This window comes from Amphiura filiformis, chromosome 4 (assembly GCF_039555335.1).
Source record: "Amphiura filiformis chromosome 4, Afil_fr2py, whole genome shotgun sequence".
Taxonomy (NCBI): Eukaryota; Metazoa; Echinodermata; class Ophiuroidea; order Amphilepidida; family Amphiuridae; genus Amphiura; species Amphiura filiformis.
Window position 1 is genome coordinate 83,416,541 of NC_092631.1, and position 15,930 is coordinate 83,432,470.

At 37.3% G+C, this 15,930-nt stretch overlaps 1 protein-coding gene across 1 annotated transcript in view; it reads right to left on the reverse strand.

Annotated features, from left to right (window-relative positions):
- The window catches only part of LOC140149594 (zinc finger ZZ-type and EF-hand domain-containing protein 1-like), an 81,753-nt gene extending 76,335 nt beyond the window's left edge, over positions 1 to 5,418 (reverse strand). Inside the window, exon 1 of the mRNA XM_072171671.1 lies at positions 5,258 to 5,418. Coding sequence (XP_072027772.1) covers positions 5,258 to 5,332 — 75 coding nt within the window. The 5' untranslated portion in view covers positions 5,333 to 5,418. The remainder of the gene's footprint in view (positions 1 to 5,257) is intronic.
- Positions 5,419 to 15,930: the final 10,512 nt, after the last annotated feature.

Consider the following 15,930-nt stretch of genomic DNA (forward strand, 5'->3'; position numbering starts at 1 on the left):
CAGCAATGTAAACACGGTGTTGCCAGCCTAACATACATTATGACGCTAGCGTTAACATAGCTGAAATCGCATATCAACACATCTTCCCCCTTTTGACGGAAAAGATAAAGTTCAGCAAAACTTGATACTTTTGAAAGTTCACAATGCTTTTGAAAGTTCAGAGTTATTTCAGTTCTGCTGTATACTTGCATTTTAGCTGTTTCCATAAAACGCTTCACAAATATGCATTTCAAATCCTGTGCAGTGTAAAATACATAGTGATGAATAAAGCTTCACTGCACTATTTACATCTATATTTTGAGTCATTTTTTGAGTCTTTGATTGTCCTTAACATGTGTGACCAAAGTGGATTGTTAGTAGTTAGTAGGCTTGTCCATATTCTGTACTCTTACAGCATCTCCCCGGGCATCTCCCACTCTCAGTGGAGCTAAGAAAGCAGTTTTCTTATCACAGTTTGCTTTCTGTCTTCATTTCAACTCATTTTTCATCTTCTTCGTTGAATTTGAAGACTTTCTTAGTGTGCCTAATAGGACTTTGGCTATTGGCAGGTTAGATCTAATGCACCTATTGAACAAAGGTTCTGCCGGTGACTTTCCATGCTCTAGTGGTGTACATTTATAGATCTGTAATGCAAGGTAAATGTCTTCTTTACTTGCAGTCACCTTTCTGATCACTGATTTCATTTGTTTTACATCTTCACAAAAATAAATCCTATTTTTTAATTTCGAGTACACCGTCGTCAAAAACAACCCTATTTTTTAAATGTCACAAACATTTTATGTGCGCGAACATACACCAGGCACAAAAAGAAACTCGTCAGTTATATTCATCCTTGCTGTTCAACAACCTGATAATTTTGGATTATTCTGAAATATACATTTTGTTAATTGGACTTTGCTTTCTCATTTGACACCCTGTTCGTGAAAAACGAACAGGAATTGACCAAGATATGCTCCTCCAAAGCCTCAAACCCCAAAAAGAAAAGTTGCATTTTCAACGGTTTTCAATGGGAACGCATCGTTGTATTGCACACAAGCACCACGGGTCAATCAATAACGCACACAGTGTAACAGGCACAATTGAATCGTTAAAATTGCAACTTTTCATTTTGGGGTATGAGAGTTTGGAGGCGCATATCTTGGTCAATTCTCGCTCAATGTTCATGAACAGGGTGTCAAATGAGAAAGAAAGGTCCAATTAACAAAATGTATATTTCAGAATAATCCAAAATTATGAAGTTATTGAACAGCAAGGATAAATATAACTGACGAGTTTCTTTTTGTGTCTGGTGTAGTTTAAAAATAGCCCCTTTTTTCACGAAATTGGGAACGAAGAATGTACACACATAGTCAGTTGCAATAATTGAAACTCCCGGTCGGTGTTTAATGTGCATTCACATATAAATGCTTAGCCCATGAGCTGTCGGTACAAAGAAATCGTTGCTCCAAAAACGATTGCAAATTACACATTTGTAATCATTTTTCACCACAAAATATGATATGAAAACGCAGGTGAGCAATGTGTGAATATATGGAGAGGTCAAACAGGTTGTTAATTATTGTCATTAATATTTTGCGACATTTATAATGAAAACAATTAACACTATGGCACAGGCTAAACCTTGAGAACAAGTCCTCAAACGTTCGAAATTTGTAGTTACTACAACTGACACATAGTTAGTAAAATTAAAGCCATATTATAACATTAACAACATTCGGTTATAACATTTGCTGAGGAGAATGCCCTCAAAAAAATTTTAAATTCTGGTTTTTACACGATTCTGCAAAAATCAAGACTTTAGGTGCTGTAGTTTTTGTCAAAATCGCATTTTACAACCGCGGGAGTAATATGCATTGGCGCTAGTCGTAAATTCCAATTTTCTATATTTTGCCTCACTTGTTCGGCTCAAAATTAAAAGGGGACATATCTGACAGTAAAATAAAAGCTAACATTTTATGGAAAATAAACACTTAATCTAATTTTACAGAAACGTTACAATAATGGCTTTTAAAAGTGATAACACCGTGAGCATGCTCAACAAATTTTTCAATGTAAGTGCCTGCCCTAGTAGAAAAACGGATACTATATGTAGGTATGCTAGGTGAATTCAAATTTGCCATCAAACTGCATCATTTTACATATCAAATTAAAGCCCTTGAGTAAAGAAAGCCAAAACTGAAAACATTTTTGTCATTGCACTTTCCGTAACAAAGTTACATCTTGTCAAAGATTGACTTTCATCAAAAAGATTCTGCTAGCAAAATTCCCGAAAATGGCATTTAAGGGTGTTTCTAGATCTTAGTCTCATGGCGATAGCAGCTTTTTTTAATGGAACTGCTATCAAAATCCTCTAAAATTCCATGTGCGACTTGATTATCACCATAAAAATCATATATTTGGGTCAGGTGAAGTATAGAAAACATATTTATGTAGGTTTCCTTCACCGACCTATTCTCGAAAAAAAATCAAATTTCTACATGCATTGTGTTTGGGCCCCGGTCTCGGCGAATTTCGCTGACTAGCAAATGTGTTAACTAAGGTTTGCCTGGGATACCTACTATATGGTCAGAGTTCTAGGGCTAAGCCTAAAGGGACTGTTCACAAACCCTGAAAATGTTTTACCGTTCTAAGGGGGGGGGGGGCCTGAAAAAATGACAACAAATTTTCCTGGGAGAGCGTGGCCCAGCGGTTAAGGCATAGGACTGTGACCCCAAGGGTCAAAGGTTCGAATCCCAGGTCCGGCTCTTTGTGTCCTTGAGCAAGACACTTCACTCTACTTGCTTAGTGCTTCGGAGGGCACTTTAAGCTGTCGGTCCTGTACATGCATATTTTCTCACATTAATGTAGTGTGCACGTTAAAGAACGCCACAGGCTATTCGAAAGAGCAGGGATCATCCCGTCATGTTGACTGTAGGCCTACTTCAAAATACACTCATCTACTCTATGCTCCAGAGTAAAAAATAAGTACAGCTTGTCTGTACGCAGTGCGACAATACTCATACATATGAGGGAGGCACTTACATGTATAAGGAAGAAGAAGAAGAATTGAGTTTATATGCTTTTTGGGTTGGCCCCAGTTGTAGTAACTACAAGTTGTAGAAGGTGCCATAGGGTGGCTGGAGTGTTAATTATTTTCATTATAAATGTCGCAAAATATTAATATTGACAATAATTAATAACCTATTTCACCTCTCCATATTCATACATTGCTCACCTGTGTTTTCATATCATATTTTGTGGTGAAAAATGATTACAAATGTGTAATTTGCAATCATTTTTGGAGCAACGATTTCTTCGAACCGACGGCTAAGTGTGTATGTGAAAGCACATTAAACACCTACAAACACATACACAGCACCTGTTGGAACTTCTTCTTCTTTAGATTACGGCTCAACACTCCAGGTGGAGAAAAGCGAGTCGGATATTGTGTGTGCGCTAGTGCTTGATTTGATGCTTGCTACTGGAAGTGGTTCTGTAGCTGTTGTTTAAATGCTTTTGGATCTTCTGTGCTGATGATTTGTTGTGGTAAATTATTCCAGTCTATGAGAGTCCTAGGTATGAATGAGTATTTAAAACAGTCTTTTGAGGAGTATAGTTCGATAAATGACTTGGTATGTGACCTCCTGGTGGCGCGCTTGACCGGGTGCAGCAGCGTTCGAACTGGTATGGATAAGTAACCCTCGTAGGCCTTTTGGAAGACAGACAGGCGAGCGATCTTTCTTCTCTCCGCTAGTGTTCTCCAGTTTAAGTTCAGTAATCATGGCAGATACACTGCTGTGCCTATCGTAATCTCTCTGACAAAGCGGGCTGCTTTCGTCCTTTGTACGGCTTCTATCTGGTAGATTTGGTCTGCTGTGTGTGGATCCCATACTGCTGCACAATACTCAAGTGTTGGACGGACAAGTGAACGATAAGCCAGATCTTTAATGTCTTCAGTGCACCCGTGTAAATTTCTTTTTATAAAGCCCAATGATCTGTTCCCCTTTGCTGTCATGTGGTCAATGTGTTTGTTCCATTTCATGTTATTGGCAATTTCGACACCCAAATATGAGTGCGAGTCTGTTTCCTGGAGGGTGGCTCCATCCAGTAAATATGTATGAGTTCTCGGGGTATGTGAATGTGTTATTTTCAAGGTAAAACATTTTTCACAATTAAACTTCATTTGCCATGTGTGCTCCCACTCAACTAGTCGGTCAAGGTCAGTCTGTAAGAGGTCTGCGTCTTTGTCACCAGAAATGGTTCTGTAGATCACGCAGTCGGCTGCGAATAACCGTACATTGGAGGTGAGATTGTCAGGTAGGTCGTTGATGTACAGTAAAAATAGCAACGGACCAAGCACAGTGCCTTGCGGAACGCCGGATTTGACACTGGTCCAGTCCGAGCATTCACCTCCTATAACTACCCTCTGCTTCCGGAGCATCAGGAAGTTAGAAATCCAGTCGTAAGTCGGTCCTCGTATTCCGTAATGGTCAAGTTTCAGCATAAGTCTTTTGTGTGGCACCACATCAAAAGCTTTGCTGAAATCCATGATCACAACGTCCGTCTGTCCTTTCTTGTCCAAAGTCTTCACAAAGTCGTAGGTCGTAAGTATCAGCTGGGACTCGCACGAACGATTACGGCGAAAGCCATGTTGAAGGTCGGAGCCGGGAGTTTCGATTATTGGAACTGGGTTGGCCCATAATTTTCATGTCAAAAAGGGGGGCCTGAAATTTTTGAGGTCTGAAAAGGGGGGGGGCCCGAAAAATTTTCGTGATGAAATCTGTTTGCATCAGCCCCCCCCCCCAACAAGTGTTTGTGAACGGGTAAATACAGGTGAATTTTACATGTAGCATGATTACAAAATGTAGTTTTGTTGTACTAGTGACTAGTCTTAAAGGAGTATTTCGTGATCCTAGCATCCTCTTTTTATGACATTTTTCAGTACATATTCACGAAAAAAGCCTATTCCCAAAATTTCAGTTGATTCCGTTTTTTGCGTTTGCGAGTAATGCATGATTATGTGTATTACACTGCTCCATAGACAATGCGTTGTAATTTCGTTCTGCTGGTGCACCAGAACGAAATTCAAATTTCACGATATCTTTGCAAAACGAATTAATCTGCAAGAAATATTTTGTACATAAACATTATGTAGCCACAGGTTTCCAGTGATATAAAAATCTCAACTTTTTTGGAGAAAAGTGGGGGGATGAGGCTGTGGATCACGAAATGCCCCTTTAAGTCTAGATAAATGAAAAAAAAAAGCCTTAAAACTCACCAAATTATCATAATCACTGCTTTCGTCGTCACTCTCACTACTACTACTTGTATTACTGCTTGATCCACTTCCCATTTTGCACAAATGATATCTGATGTAGCTGTAGAATCGATTTTTAGCAGATCAACTTCCTGGAAAAAATTTCGACACAGGGCGCTGACATTTTGAAATCCACAAATATGCAAAATAAATTAATGGAGTTCCCTCTTTTATCGCAGCAGCACCGTGCACTAAGCCAGCAGAGGATGACTGGCACGGTTTCGGCGTTATGCAGAGAGTGATATGGTCGAGCGGTTTAAAAGCGTTTGTGCTGTCGTATGCATGTCGTACGAGCATGCGTTCGAGCCTTGGGCTTGTTTTTTGGTTAGAAATCTCTACCTCTCCCAAAAGGTCGGAAATCATGACTCAATTGTGTTCAGCAGCCGGAACTTACGTGTGAGCCTGAGTCAGCCGGACCGGGATCGCGGGAGCCTGGGGAGCCACTAAAAGAAACCCAGAAAAGACTGATAAAACCACTCAAAAAAAGAGTGAAATGTGTTTTAACTTGAAATCACTCAGTGAAAACCACTCTAAAGCGTGAATTTCAACTCGTTGACCGAAGACCCCATATTTTTTTACGAACACATGCTTTGTCACCCGAAGACAAAGAAATTTGAAGCCATTTAGAACTAGAAATTCGATTTTCGAGGTTTCTGTGGCACTGTTTTGGCTCTCACCCAAAGATTCCATTTTAAAAACAGGTCATGTTCTCACCCAATGACCCCATATTTTGTATATTTTGCTCTCACCGAATGCCAAAAATCATGCTCTCACCCAATGACCCCATATTTTTTATATTTTTCTCACACCGAATGCCCCTTAGTGCGAACGTGCCTGCCCTACACCTATATCCATTTCTTGAAGTGCCCTCCCCCCGGGCTCGTTGAAGGAGTTAAATGAAGGACAACACGTTTTTAGAGTTCAATCCCACAAGTCTGGTCTGAAACGGATCTGCATAATAATAAACCAGAGTGTGTCGGGAGATGGTGTAAAATAATTTTTGATACCGAGAAAAATGCCCTTTCCATGAGTTTACAAACTCGCCGGTAACCGGCTCGCGCTCAGTCGCTTCGTTGGTCGCCGCTCCCGCTCGGCAAGGATGGCGAGTCGTCTTTAACAAAGACTAGGGCCCTATTGGTCTGAACATGCATTTGACATAACGGATAACAACTTATCTTTTGTTGGTGTTTGTACTGCGCTTTGGAGGTTTGTATCAGTAGTGTAGCCAGCGGGGGGGGGGGCAGAGTGCCCCCCCAAAAAAAATGAAAGAAAAAGTGCCCCTCTGACAAAAAATGAAAGAGGAAATCAGGAGGGCAAAGGAAAAGAAAAAGGGCAAGGAGCCCCTTTTCTAGCAAAATTCAGGGCCAAAATAGTGTAAAATACCTAATTTTTCCGCGCTATGCGCGCACATTGTAACAATAAAGCCCTTTTTAAGCCGGATAATGGGCGAAAATAGCGTAAAATACCATTTTTTTCGCGCTACGCGCGCACATCATCCCAATAAGGCCCTTTTCGGGAAGCTTCGAAGACATATAGCCTCTATGTATTGTATGATGCAACTGCAATTTTTTTTCGTCTGTGCCCCAAAAATTTTATTTTGCCCCCCCTGACCAAGAAAGCTGGCTACGCCCTTGGTTTGTATGGGTTTATTGAGCCTGTCAAACGCCCACTTAGGGTACCCACACTATATACAGTAAGCCAAAAAATTAAGGTACCAGTTGTGTTCACCTCCTGTATATCCTAAACAAAGATAATTTCTAGACAGAAGATAGATATGTCATAATTGGAGCCAGAAGCCAATAGCTGCATAATTTAGCTCAAATTTAAGACCTCATTCGTTGAAATTGTTCAAGAAATAAAGACATGGCGATCCCAAAACCCAAGGAAGATATCAATTTCAAAAGTGAAACTTTTGATTTTTTTTCTTCATTAGGTTTTTAGATCACCATTTCTATAATTTTACATTTTTTACCAATTTCAACAAATAAGGTCTTTTAAATCAGAGCTAAAGAGTACAGATATTGACTGCTTGTTTTAATTTTGACATATTTGTCTTTATTTAGGATATACAGGGGTGAACATAACTGGCATCTTTGGCTTACTGTATATATTGATGTTTTTTAACTATGTAATTTATCATGAAATTCAGCCCCATACACAAAATAACTTCCAGACAAAGCATCTCACCAAGTTTCTTTACAAAAGAAAGCCAAGGTATTTGACATATTTATTTAAAGAAACACATTTCATATCATACACAGCGTGTAATACTTGCTGCTAAGCTTGGCTCACAGTTGATCAACATTTTAAACATTTCATTTTGTCAGTACTTGCATGTTTGTCCCATACGTTTGAAGCCCTATGGCACAAATACAGGGTGTATCAAAATGACTGGTACCATCAATATTCAGTGAAAATGGATAAGACTGCACCACCAAAATGCAGTATATTGTCCATCTTATTCGTAGATTTATGTTACAAAAGATCATAAAACTATAATAAATAGTAGTCATTTCAAGATGATCTAATGTCAAATTTTGAAGAAGCTGAAATTTCATTAGACATAAAGCTGATGGGTACCAATCATTTTGATACACCCTGTAAGTAGGAAACCTGCACACAATATAATCAACTGTGAGAAACCCCTATGAATAGGCAAGAACTTAAACAATTTAAGTACATTTAATTACACCATATCAATTCTATGGTCCTATAAATTACATCAAATATCAATGCACTGAAAAAGGGGGACAAGAGTTAAGCATCATGCAGGTATAATGTAAAACAGGCCACTTCTGCAGCATTAAATTTTGGTCCATCCAAACATTTAAGGTAACATTCCCTGTTAAGTGTAATCAAATTTCTCCAAAGCAACTTGTTTCACGGTATCCCTGATGGTTCTTGATATCAGCTTGATTGGATTGTCCTGCATAAAATATCGAAATAGTACACCCAAAAGATTGCTCCTTCCTAACTGAAATTCAAACAATGTCTGAAAATACATGAAACTTACTATACTTCACAGAGCCAAGTGAATGGATGTCTTGGTCCCCATTAAAACCCTAAAATTACCAACATTTTCACTTTCTGTAATTTTGCGTAAAATTATTTGATTTTGCCCACCCTGAAATTCACTCCCCCACCCGCAAAAAATTCATGGCACCGCCATTGGCACCTATTCGTCGATAAAGAAACTGTCTGGCGACATGATTTCGATGACATGTGTTGGGTGGTCAATTTAACGATGGTGATTTTTTGATCATGCCTTTTTTGATTAGAGTAAGCCGGAATCAGGTTGTTTGCAAATAGTTGGTGAGTATTGTGCGAGCATTTTTTCCCCCATGTTTTTTTGTTTCTTTTACAAAATTACTGCTAAAAGTTCATTAAATTGCATTTACATATTCACTTAATGAATTATTTCTCATGATTAGTCTTTATATATAATTTCTTTGCAACTACATATATGGTGTTACATTGGCTTTCATGCCTACTTTAGATAGACAAAAAATAAACACTGAAAGATGTGTTTGAGTGTTGTATGCATTAAAAACATGTATGTGAATAGAATACCACATGGCCGGATAACAGAGAGGTTGGATAGTATTCATTATGATCTACGATGTTACTAGACCTGACTATTTGGGAATGAACGAAGCATAACTGGGGAGCAATACTACAGGGTGAAATTTTTCTTTAAAATGACTACCATTTTTGCATTTGTTACATTAATTGAGTTCTTGGAACATAAACATGTTGTGTGCATTTTCAAATAATCTTAAATAATGCTGCTTAGCAACATGCGAGGATGTTTCATTACCTATGTACACATCAAAACATGTCAAGTTCAATGGGTTTTTATGGTCATTGACCTATTTTGATGCGAAATCTAGATTATAAATTAAAACATCAGTCCTACATATTGCTAACTAGCATTGTTTAAGATCATTTATCAAATCAAAGATTTTGACACCATTTTCATCAAGATCGGAGTGAGTTTAAAATTTTGACCCTTTAGAGGGCAACGCTTGACTTTTTGGTAATAACTCAAGAATGGTGCATTCTAGATAGGTAAAACTATACATTTTCTGAATCCTTATGACCAGAGGAATACATTAATTAGTAATGCTTTCGACACAATTTGAAATCTAATCCCATGTAAAGTTTAATGACCTTTCCCCCACCCATGGGACAATATTTTGTTTTGGGAACAACAAAATGTGTGTACTAGATACTTTAAGGATTACGAAAAATAGGTTAGAAAAATACATCATCTGAGTGCATGGGAACAATAGCTGGGTACTAGACTAACTGATATTGTATAAAAAATGCACTTAACATGTCTGTGTCCAATCATTTGATATATGCACCTCTATGAGACCTCTACAATGAAGCATCAAGATGCACGCAACTAGCTTACGGTATACTTATATATGTTTGCACATGACCTTTTTTCATTTTGGTCATGTCACATGACACACATGTACATGTAATTTAAACTTATGTTTGTACATGATGTGATCTTTTTTCATATTGGTCATGCAACACATATAATTGACTCATGTCATTGCATTGAAAGGAACATACAAACAAGCAAGCTCGAACACACAAACCGATAGTTAACAGTCACCTTAATAAACGTCCAAGATTGATAATTAAAAATGAAAAAACGAGGCAAATAATTTATAATTCAAATCAAAATTGTCTCAAGTAATTCAATCTACTTGCTGTTTACAACCTTTCACCAATACATGGTCACATAGAATTGCACCTTTTGAAAATAAAAATTATGAATTGTATGTGCCTTACAAAATAATACAAAGTAGAATTTACATTTAACAATAACCGAACACCCAACAGTTTTAAACCAACTGCTGCGTTAAAACAATACAACATTAAATAAAATATCACCTATAACATATTACAACTAGTATACACCAGGCACAAAAAGAAACTCGTCAGTTATATTCATCATTGCCGTTCAATAACTTGATAATTTTGGATTATTCTGAAATATACATTTCGTTAACTATACTTTGCTTTCTCATTTGACACCCTGTTCGTAAAAAACGAACAAGAATTGACCAAGATATGCGCCTCCAGAGCCTCAAACTCCAAAAAGAAAAGTTGCATTTTCAACGGTTTTCAATGGGAACGCATCGTTGTATTGCACACAAGCACCACGGGCCAATCAATAAAGCACACAGTGTAACATGCACAATTAAATCGTTAAAATTGCAACTTTTCATTTTGGGGTTTGAGAGTTTGGAGGCGCATATATTGGTCAATTCTTGCTCAATGTTCACGAACAGTGTGTTAAATCAGAAAGAAAAGTCCAATTAACAAAATGTATATTTCAGAATAATCCAAAATTATCAAGTTATTGAACAGCAAGGATGAATATAACTGATGAGTTTCTTTTTGTGCCTGGTGTAGTATAGATGAGATGACATTATTTATACAAAGGTTAGGGACTGGCCTATACGCTTGAGAGAACATCATATTGTTATTAGACTGCTGAATACGGATTTGTCACTTTGTTCAATTTGTGTGACGCATGAATTCTTTTGAATTATTAGAACAGGGATCAGCGATGCAATAATTTCCAGCGTTAACTGGCCCTCTGTGTCGCCCTCTTTTGCTCACTTATTACGCTAAATAAATACATTTAATAGAAGTCATTCATATCATGAATTTAATTAAGAGACAAATCCGTATTCAGCACTCTGTCAAACTCATTTATAATGATATGATCACTTTTCAATAACATTATTGTTCCTTGTCTGATTCAGCAGATTTTTAAAAGCACAGGTCCTCAACAAAACAAGCCACACATGCATATTGCTGGGCAAAGGACAATGATCTCTCACACCTAACTGTTTAATAAAAACATGACATGTCACCTCATCTGTCCCATAATGTTGACTATAGATCTGTCCCATAATGCTGACTATAGATGATGTTGCAGTACATATCAATGTCACTCTCAGCAGGATTGTTTATGTTGGTCATTTTCTTTACCAATAATAAAGACTCCTCTCTCAAAAAGAAAACAAATCACAACAATCCATCTAACTTTAATGTTTAAAGCTAATTCCTGCTTCATAGATATGACAATTATTGACCCGTTTCCCTGCTGTCACCAATCAATTACTATTGGAACCAACATGCAAGTTTATTACGTGAATAGTTACCACACAGATGCATCCCCAAGTTAAGTCACATAGTTTAGGAATAGAGAACTTTCCTGAACCATTTAACTTGGGGATGATTTGAAGTGACCTCCACTTGAGATGAGTCTGGTATTTATTCCTAGCTATTTAGTATTATGATAAAAGAGACACATGTAGCAGCGAACAAGTGCATCCTTTTGATATGGGTACACATATTTCAGTGATTACAAAGACATTGCTTTGACAGTAATGTAAATGGCAGCTACTGATTGTGTATACTGTAAAAGTTGAAATTTTCGCGAGGTTTTTATTTTCGCGAATGGACATAAAATCGCGAAAATAAAAACTCGCGAAAATAACCTTTTGCATTAGGTTTCTATTGTATCAATATCAAAACCGCGAAATTTAATTCTTGCGCAATTGACAAAATCTTCAAAATCGCGAAAATATCTTCTAGCGAAAATATTGACTTTTACAGTATCCAAGCTGCTGATGATGACAAAAATGTATCAAAAAATAGGTAAAAAAGGACTGAAATTGAGCAATTGTCCTAGGTCATGTGATGACATCATACTACTGGGGTTCCAAGGGGAAAGACTTTCCATTCTAGCAATGAATGAAACAACTGAAAAATGTATCGAAAAATCAGGGGAAAAGGACTGAAATTGAGCAATTGTCCTAGGTCATATGATGACATCATACTACTGGGATTCCAAGGGGAAAGGCTTTCCATGCCAGCAATGAATGAAACAACTGAGAGATTAACTAATAGCAGATGGTTATCATGTATGGATGAATGTAAAGATATAATTAGGAGGGAAAGCGATTTATCAATTTTGTGAGCCTAAGACAAGATATTTATGAGATGCTATCACCCCCTCCCCCATTCCTCTTGTGGAAAAAATACTGCTCCGTTCCTAAGCAATTATCCCACATTATGCAATAACAACCATTCTGAAAGTAGTTATCTATCACTGCTATGTCCCTCAGCTTTATATGTGATGTCATCAACTCAAATGAGTCAGTTGTGAAAAATGGCTCTCTGCTATTGTGGAAGGATGTCTCCAACTCATAACACAAATTGACTGGAAAGTAGTATATGATAGCTTAGTTTCTATCTTTCCTGTTTCATAATGATGGTTTTCATATTATTTTGTAACTCCTAAAGTTATCTTACAAGTCGCCAGCAAAGTGTTACATGTAATCAGATTATCACTATGTAAAGTGAATCATACTGAGAGTATTAAATGACCCACAATCAAACTGATCACCATACTCCAAAAGGTGTGTGAGTCAGTTAACAGCAAGTTATGTAACCACTTCACTGGCGAATAAATTCATTGAGAATGGCATATTAGGCAACAACATCAAAAAACCTGTTCTACGGGTGGACAGACCTTTCAAATAGGGTCGGTTGGTCTAAACATAACCAAAATCTGTAAATAAATTACTGTTTTATGTGCAATTCTCTCCTTCATTTTACAGGGGTTTTTCAGTCAAAATAAATCTACTTTTTGCCCCAAACAGCTGATTTTACATGCAACCAACATTTTCCATCAAACTCAGTCCACTTTTGGCCAAAAAAAACAGCTGATTTTACATGCATACAGCAAATTAAAAACAAAAACAGAAAATCTGGTCGGGCTTGTAGAACATTTTTCTACTTGGCGTATATTGCCATTGTGCCTTGTAGACAATATTCAGGCTGTTACATTCTTTCAAATACTACACTGGTTTTGCATACCCCACGTTGACAATACATTGTATTAATCATTAATAATGTGGTGCATTACAATGAAATGTACCATATGCTGCTGATGACATAAGCATGACTTTTATAATAGCTACATTGTATACACAAATAACAGACAGAGCAGTGTTCTTGCTAAGGCTGTAGTATGGTACACACAATTGGTGCTGGACGTGCTAAAGTCTTATTCAGATTTCATTTGACAGCTTAACCATCGCGTATACACGCGCGACGTAAAGCGTGTGCATTGGACCTTGTGCAAATAATACGCTGGCGCTGGACGGCTAGCAGCACGCTTAATTTGTAAAAGGAATCTGAATAAGACTTTAGAATTGGCGCAACATTCCAGGAAAAAGGGGGTTTTCAGTCCAATTTGATCATTAGGCGACAAAAAAAACACCGTGTTCTCCGGGTCAGTCGGTTGGTCGGTTGGGTGGTTTTTTTTCTGGAGGCTACAATTACCATTAAATTTCACCAAAATCTTTGCAAAAATACCTGATGATAATTTTAATGACTATTGACTAATCCTTCACTCTTAGGCAATTTATAAACAATTTTAATTTGTTTACACCTTAGCTGGGATCACTGAATGGGCCATTAATAATGAATCAAATCATTGGAGGGACCACCGATTGACTGTATGTGACCCTCCATTAATACAACAGGTGCCATATGTTGCCCTTGACATAAACATCATTTCAGCATAGCTATTCACAAATACCAGATAGTCGTAACAGCTGCTACAATATCATCCTTGTAATTGATGCCTAATATAGCTATGTTTAAAGTAATGGGCAATATGTTTAGAGAATAACAACCAAGCCAATGATCTCTTTCTATCAAAGAGTGCAATATCATTGCAGGTTAGGAGAATCAATTTGAATTCTCATCACAGAATTCTGTGAGAATCAATTCATTTGTATCGAATTACCCATATGTTGTTACTCTAAATAATTACACGAACCAATTTTGATTCTTGTAAACCAATTTGAAAATAATCATTGCAAGAATTGCTTCTTTGATTCTTGCCAAAATTGCATTCCTGGCCCGGAGAGTGGGGGGGCTATTTTGGTTTATTGATGAACTTCAATTTCATGAAAATTTGGTTTAAGAAAGGGTGTTTTTTCTTCAAATTTGTGGTCAATTTTTCCATCAAATATGGTTTAAAGTCAGGTAGTTTTCCCGAGTCCCAGTCACACATCCCACCCAAACAAAAGTTGAGAACCCCCAGATTCCTGAAAGGATTCATGATGAGATGAAATTGTTTTGGTTGATCTTAATGAAAGGATGTGTATGTCAGTATCAACAAAAAGGTCACCTTTTTTATAACATTTGGTAATACTGAACAAAGATTTTCATCACCTTTTCACACAAAGAAACACTCAATGACACACACTACTCGCATACACTCACCCCAAACATAAAAACACATTACTATTATAGTACTTCACAGCATGGTAATGTACAACCCTGTTTTACTGTATCTATAGTCATATTTCAGAAAATATGGCACACAAGTTGTGCAAAACAGGTAAATAATTATAATTTCTTTAAAAATATCTGACGTGTATTTCCAACCTTTTTCTTGTCACACAACCTGACAAGTTGATATGATCAAGAAAGGTGGGTACAACAGACTAAGTATATTATGCCATTTTCACCCTGATGAAAATGGCAGTGACGTCAAAGCGTTGAGGCAGCTGTTTCTTGCACACATCTATAGGGCATCTATAAGCGTGTACATGTCTACGCCTGCACTTTGAGTGAACACTAGCGATAAGCAGATGTGTACAGTGAAATGGGCACTGACATCACTGCCACATCAGGTGGGAAATGGTATGCACCAACAAAGGTGGATCTCAATACTCTATACGCTGTTATTTTTGCAAGGTTTTTTTTCTTTGAAATTTTGCAAGTGGACGTGCAGGAGCCAAAATAAATGCAGTTTTTATATAAGGCTACTTACATTATTGTAACACGCCCAATTTCCAAAAATCACAAAAATTCTTGACGCAAAAATAACAGTGTATTTAATAAATAGAACAAGAAGTTTTCAAAAGAGAAGAAATCACACATGTCCCAGAAAATATCATTTAATTTTACTCTTTTCCAAAGCTGAATCCAATTTCACCTCAACTAATTTCTAGCACTTGGATTCTACCAAACATGGAAACAATTGGAATACAAGACTCTCCTTCCTTGGAAATGTTGGTATTTGAAGGGATTTTTAAAAAAAAATTCCCCGGTTTCATTTGAGATGTTCAGTGGATTCCTTACTATGTTTTTAGATATTTTTCCTTCTTCCTTTATGGACATATATCTTTTTTACTAAAATAATGACAAGAAACTTCCAAAGGTTTCCACTCATGAATTACACCTTTAAATTGCAACATTGAGCTGATTAATCAACCAAGCTAAACCAATGTGGGAACAAATGAATCATGGGACAGATCAGATGACTTCTCTTAGTCTTCAGCACAGTATTCTAGATTGTGATATTCCATTTAAAATCCATACACCCCCTATGGAAGACATGGCCTTAATCTCCAACACAGGGGGTGTAGATTTCAAACGGAGTCACCCATTCAGGTAACCCCATTTGAAATCCATACACCCTCTATGGAAGACATGGCCTTAATCTCCAACACAGGGTGTGTAGATTTCAAATGGAGTCACCCATTCAGGTAACCCCATTTGAAATCCATACACCCTCT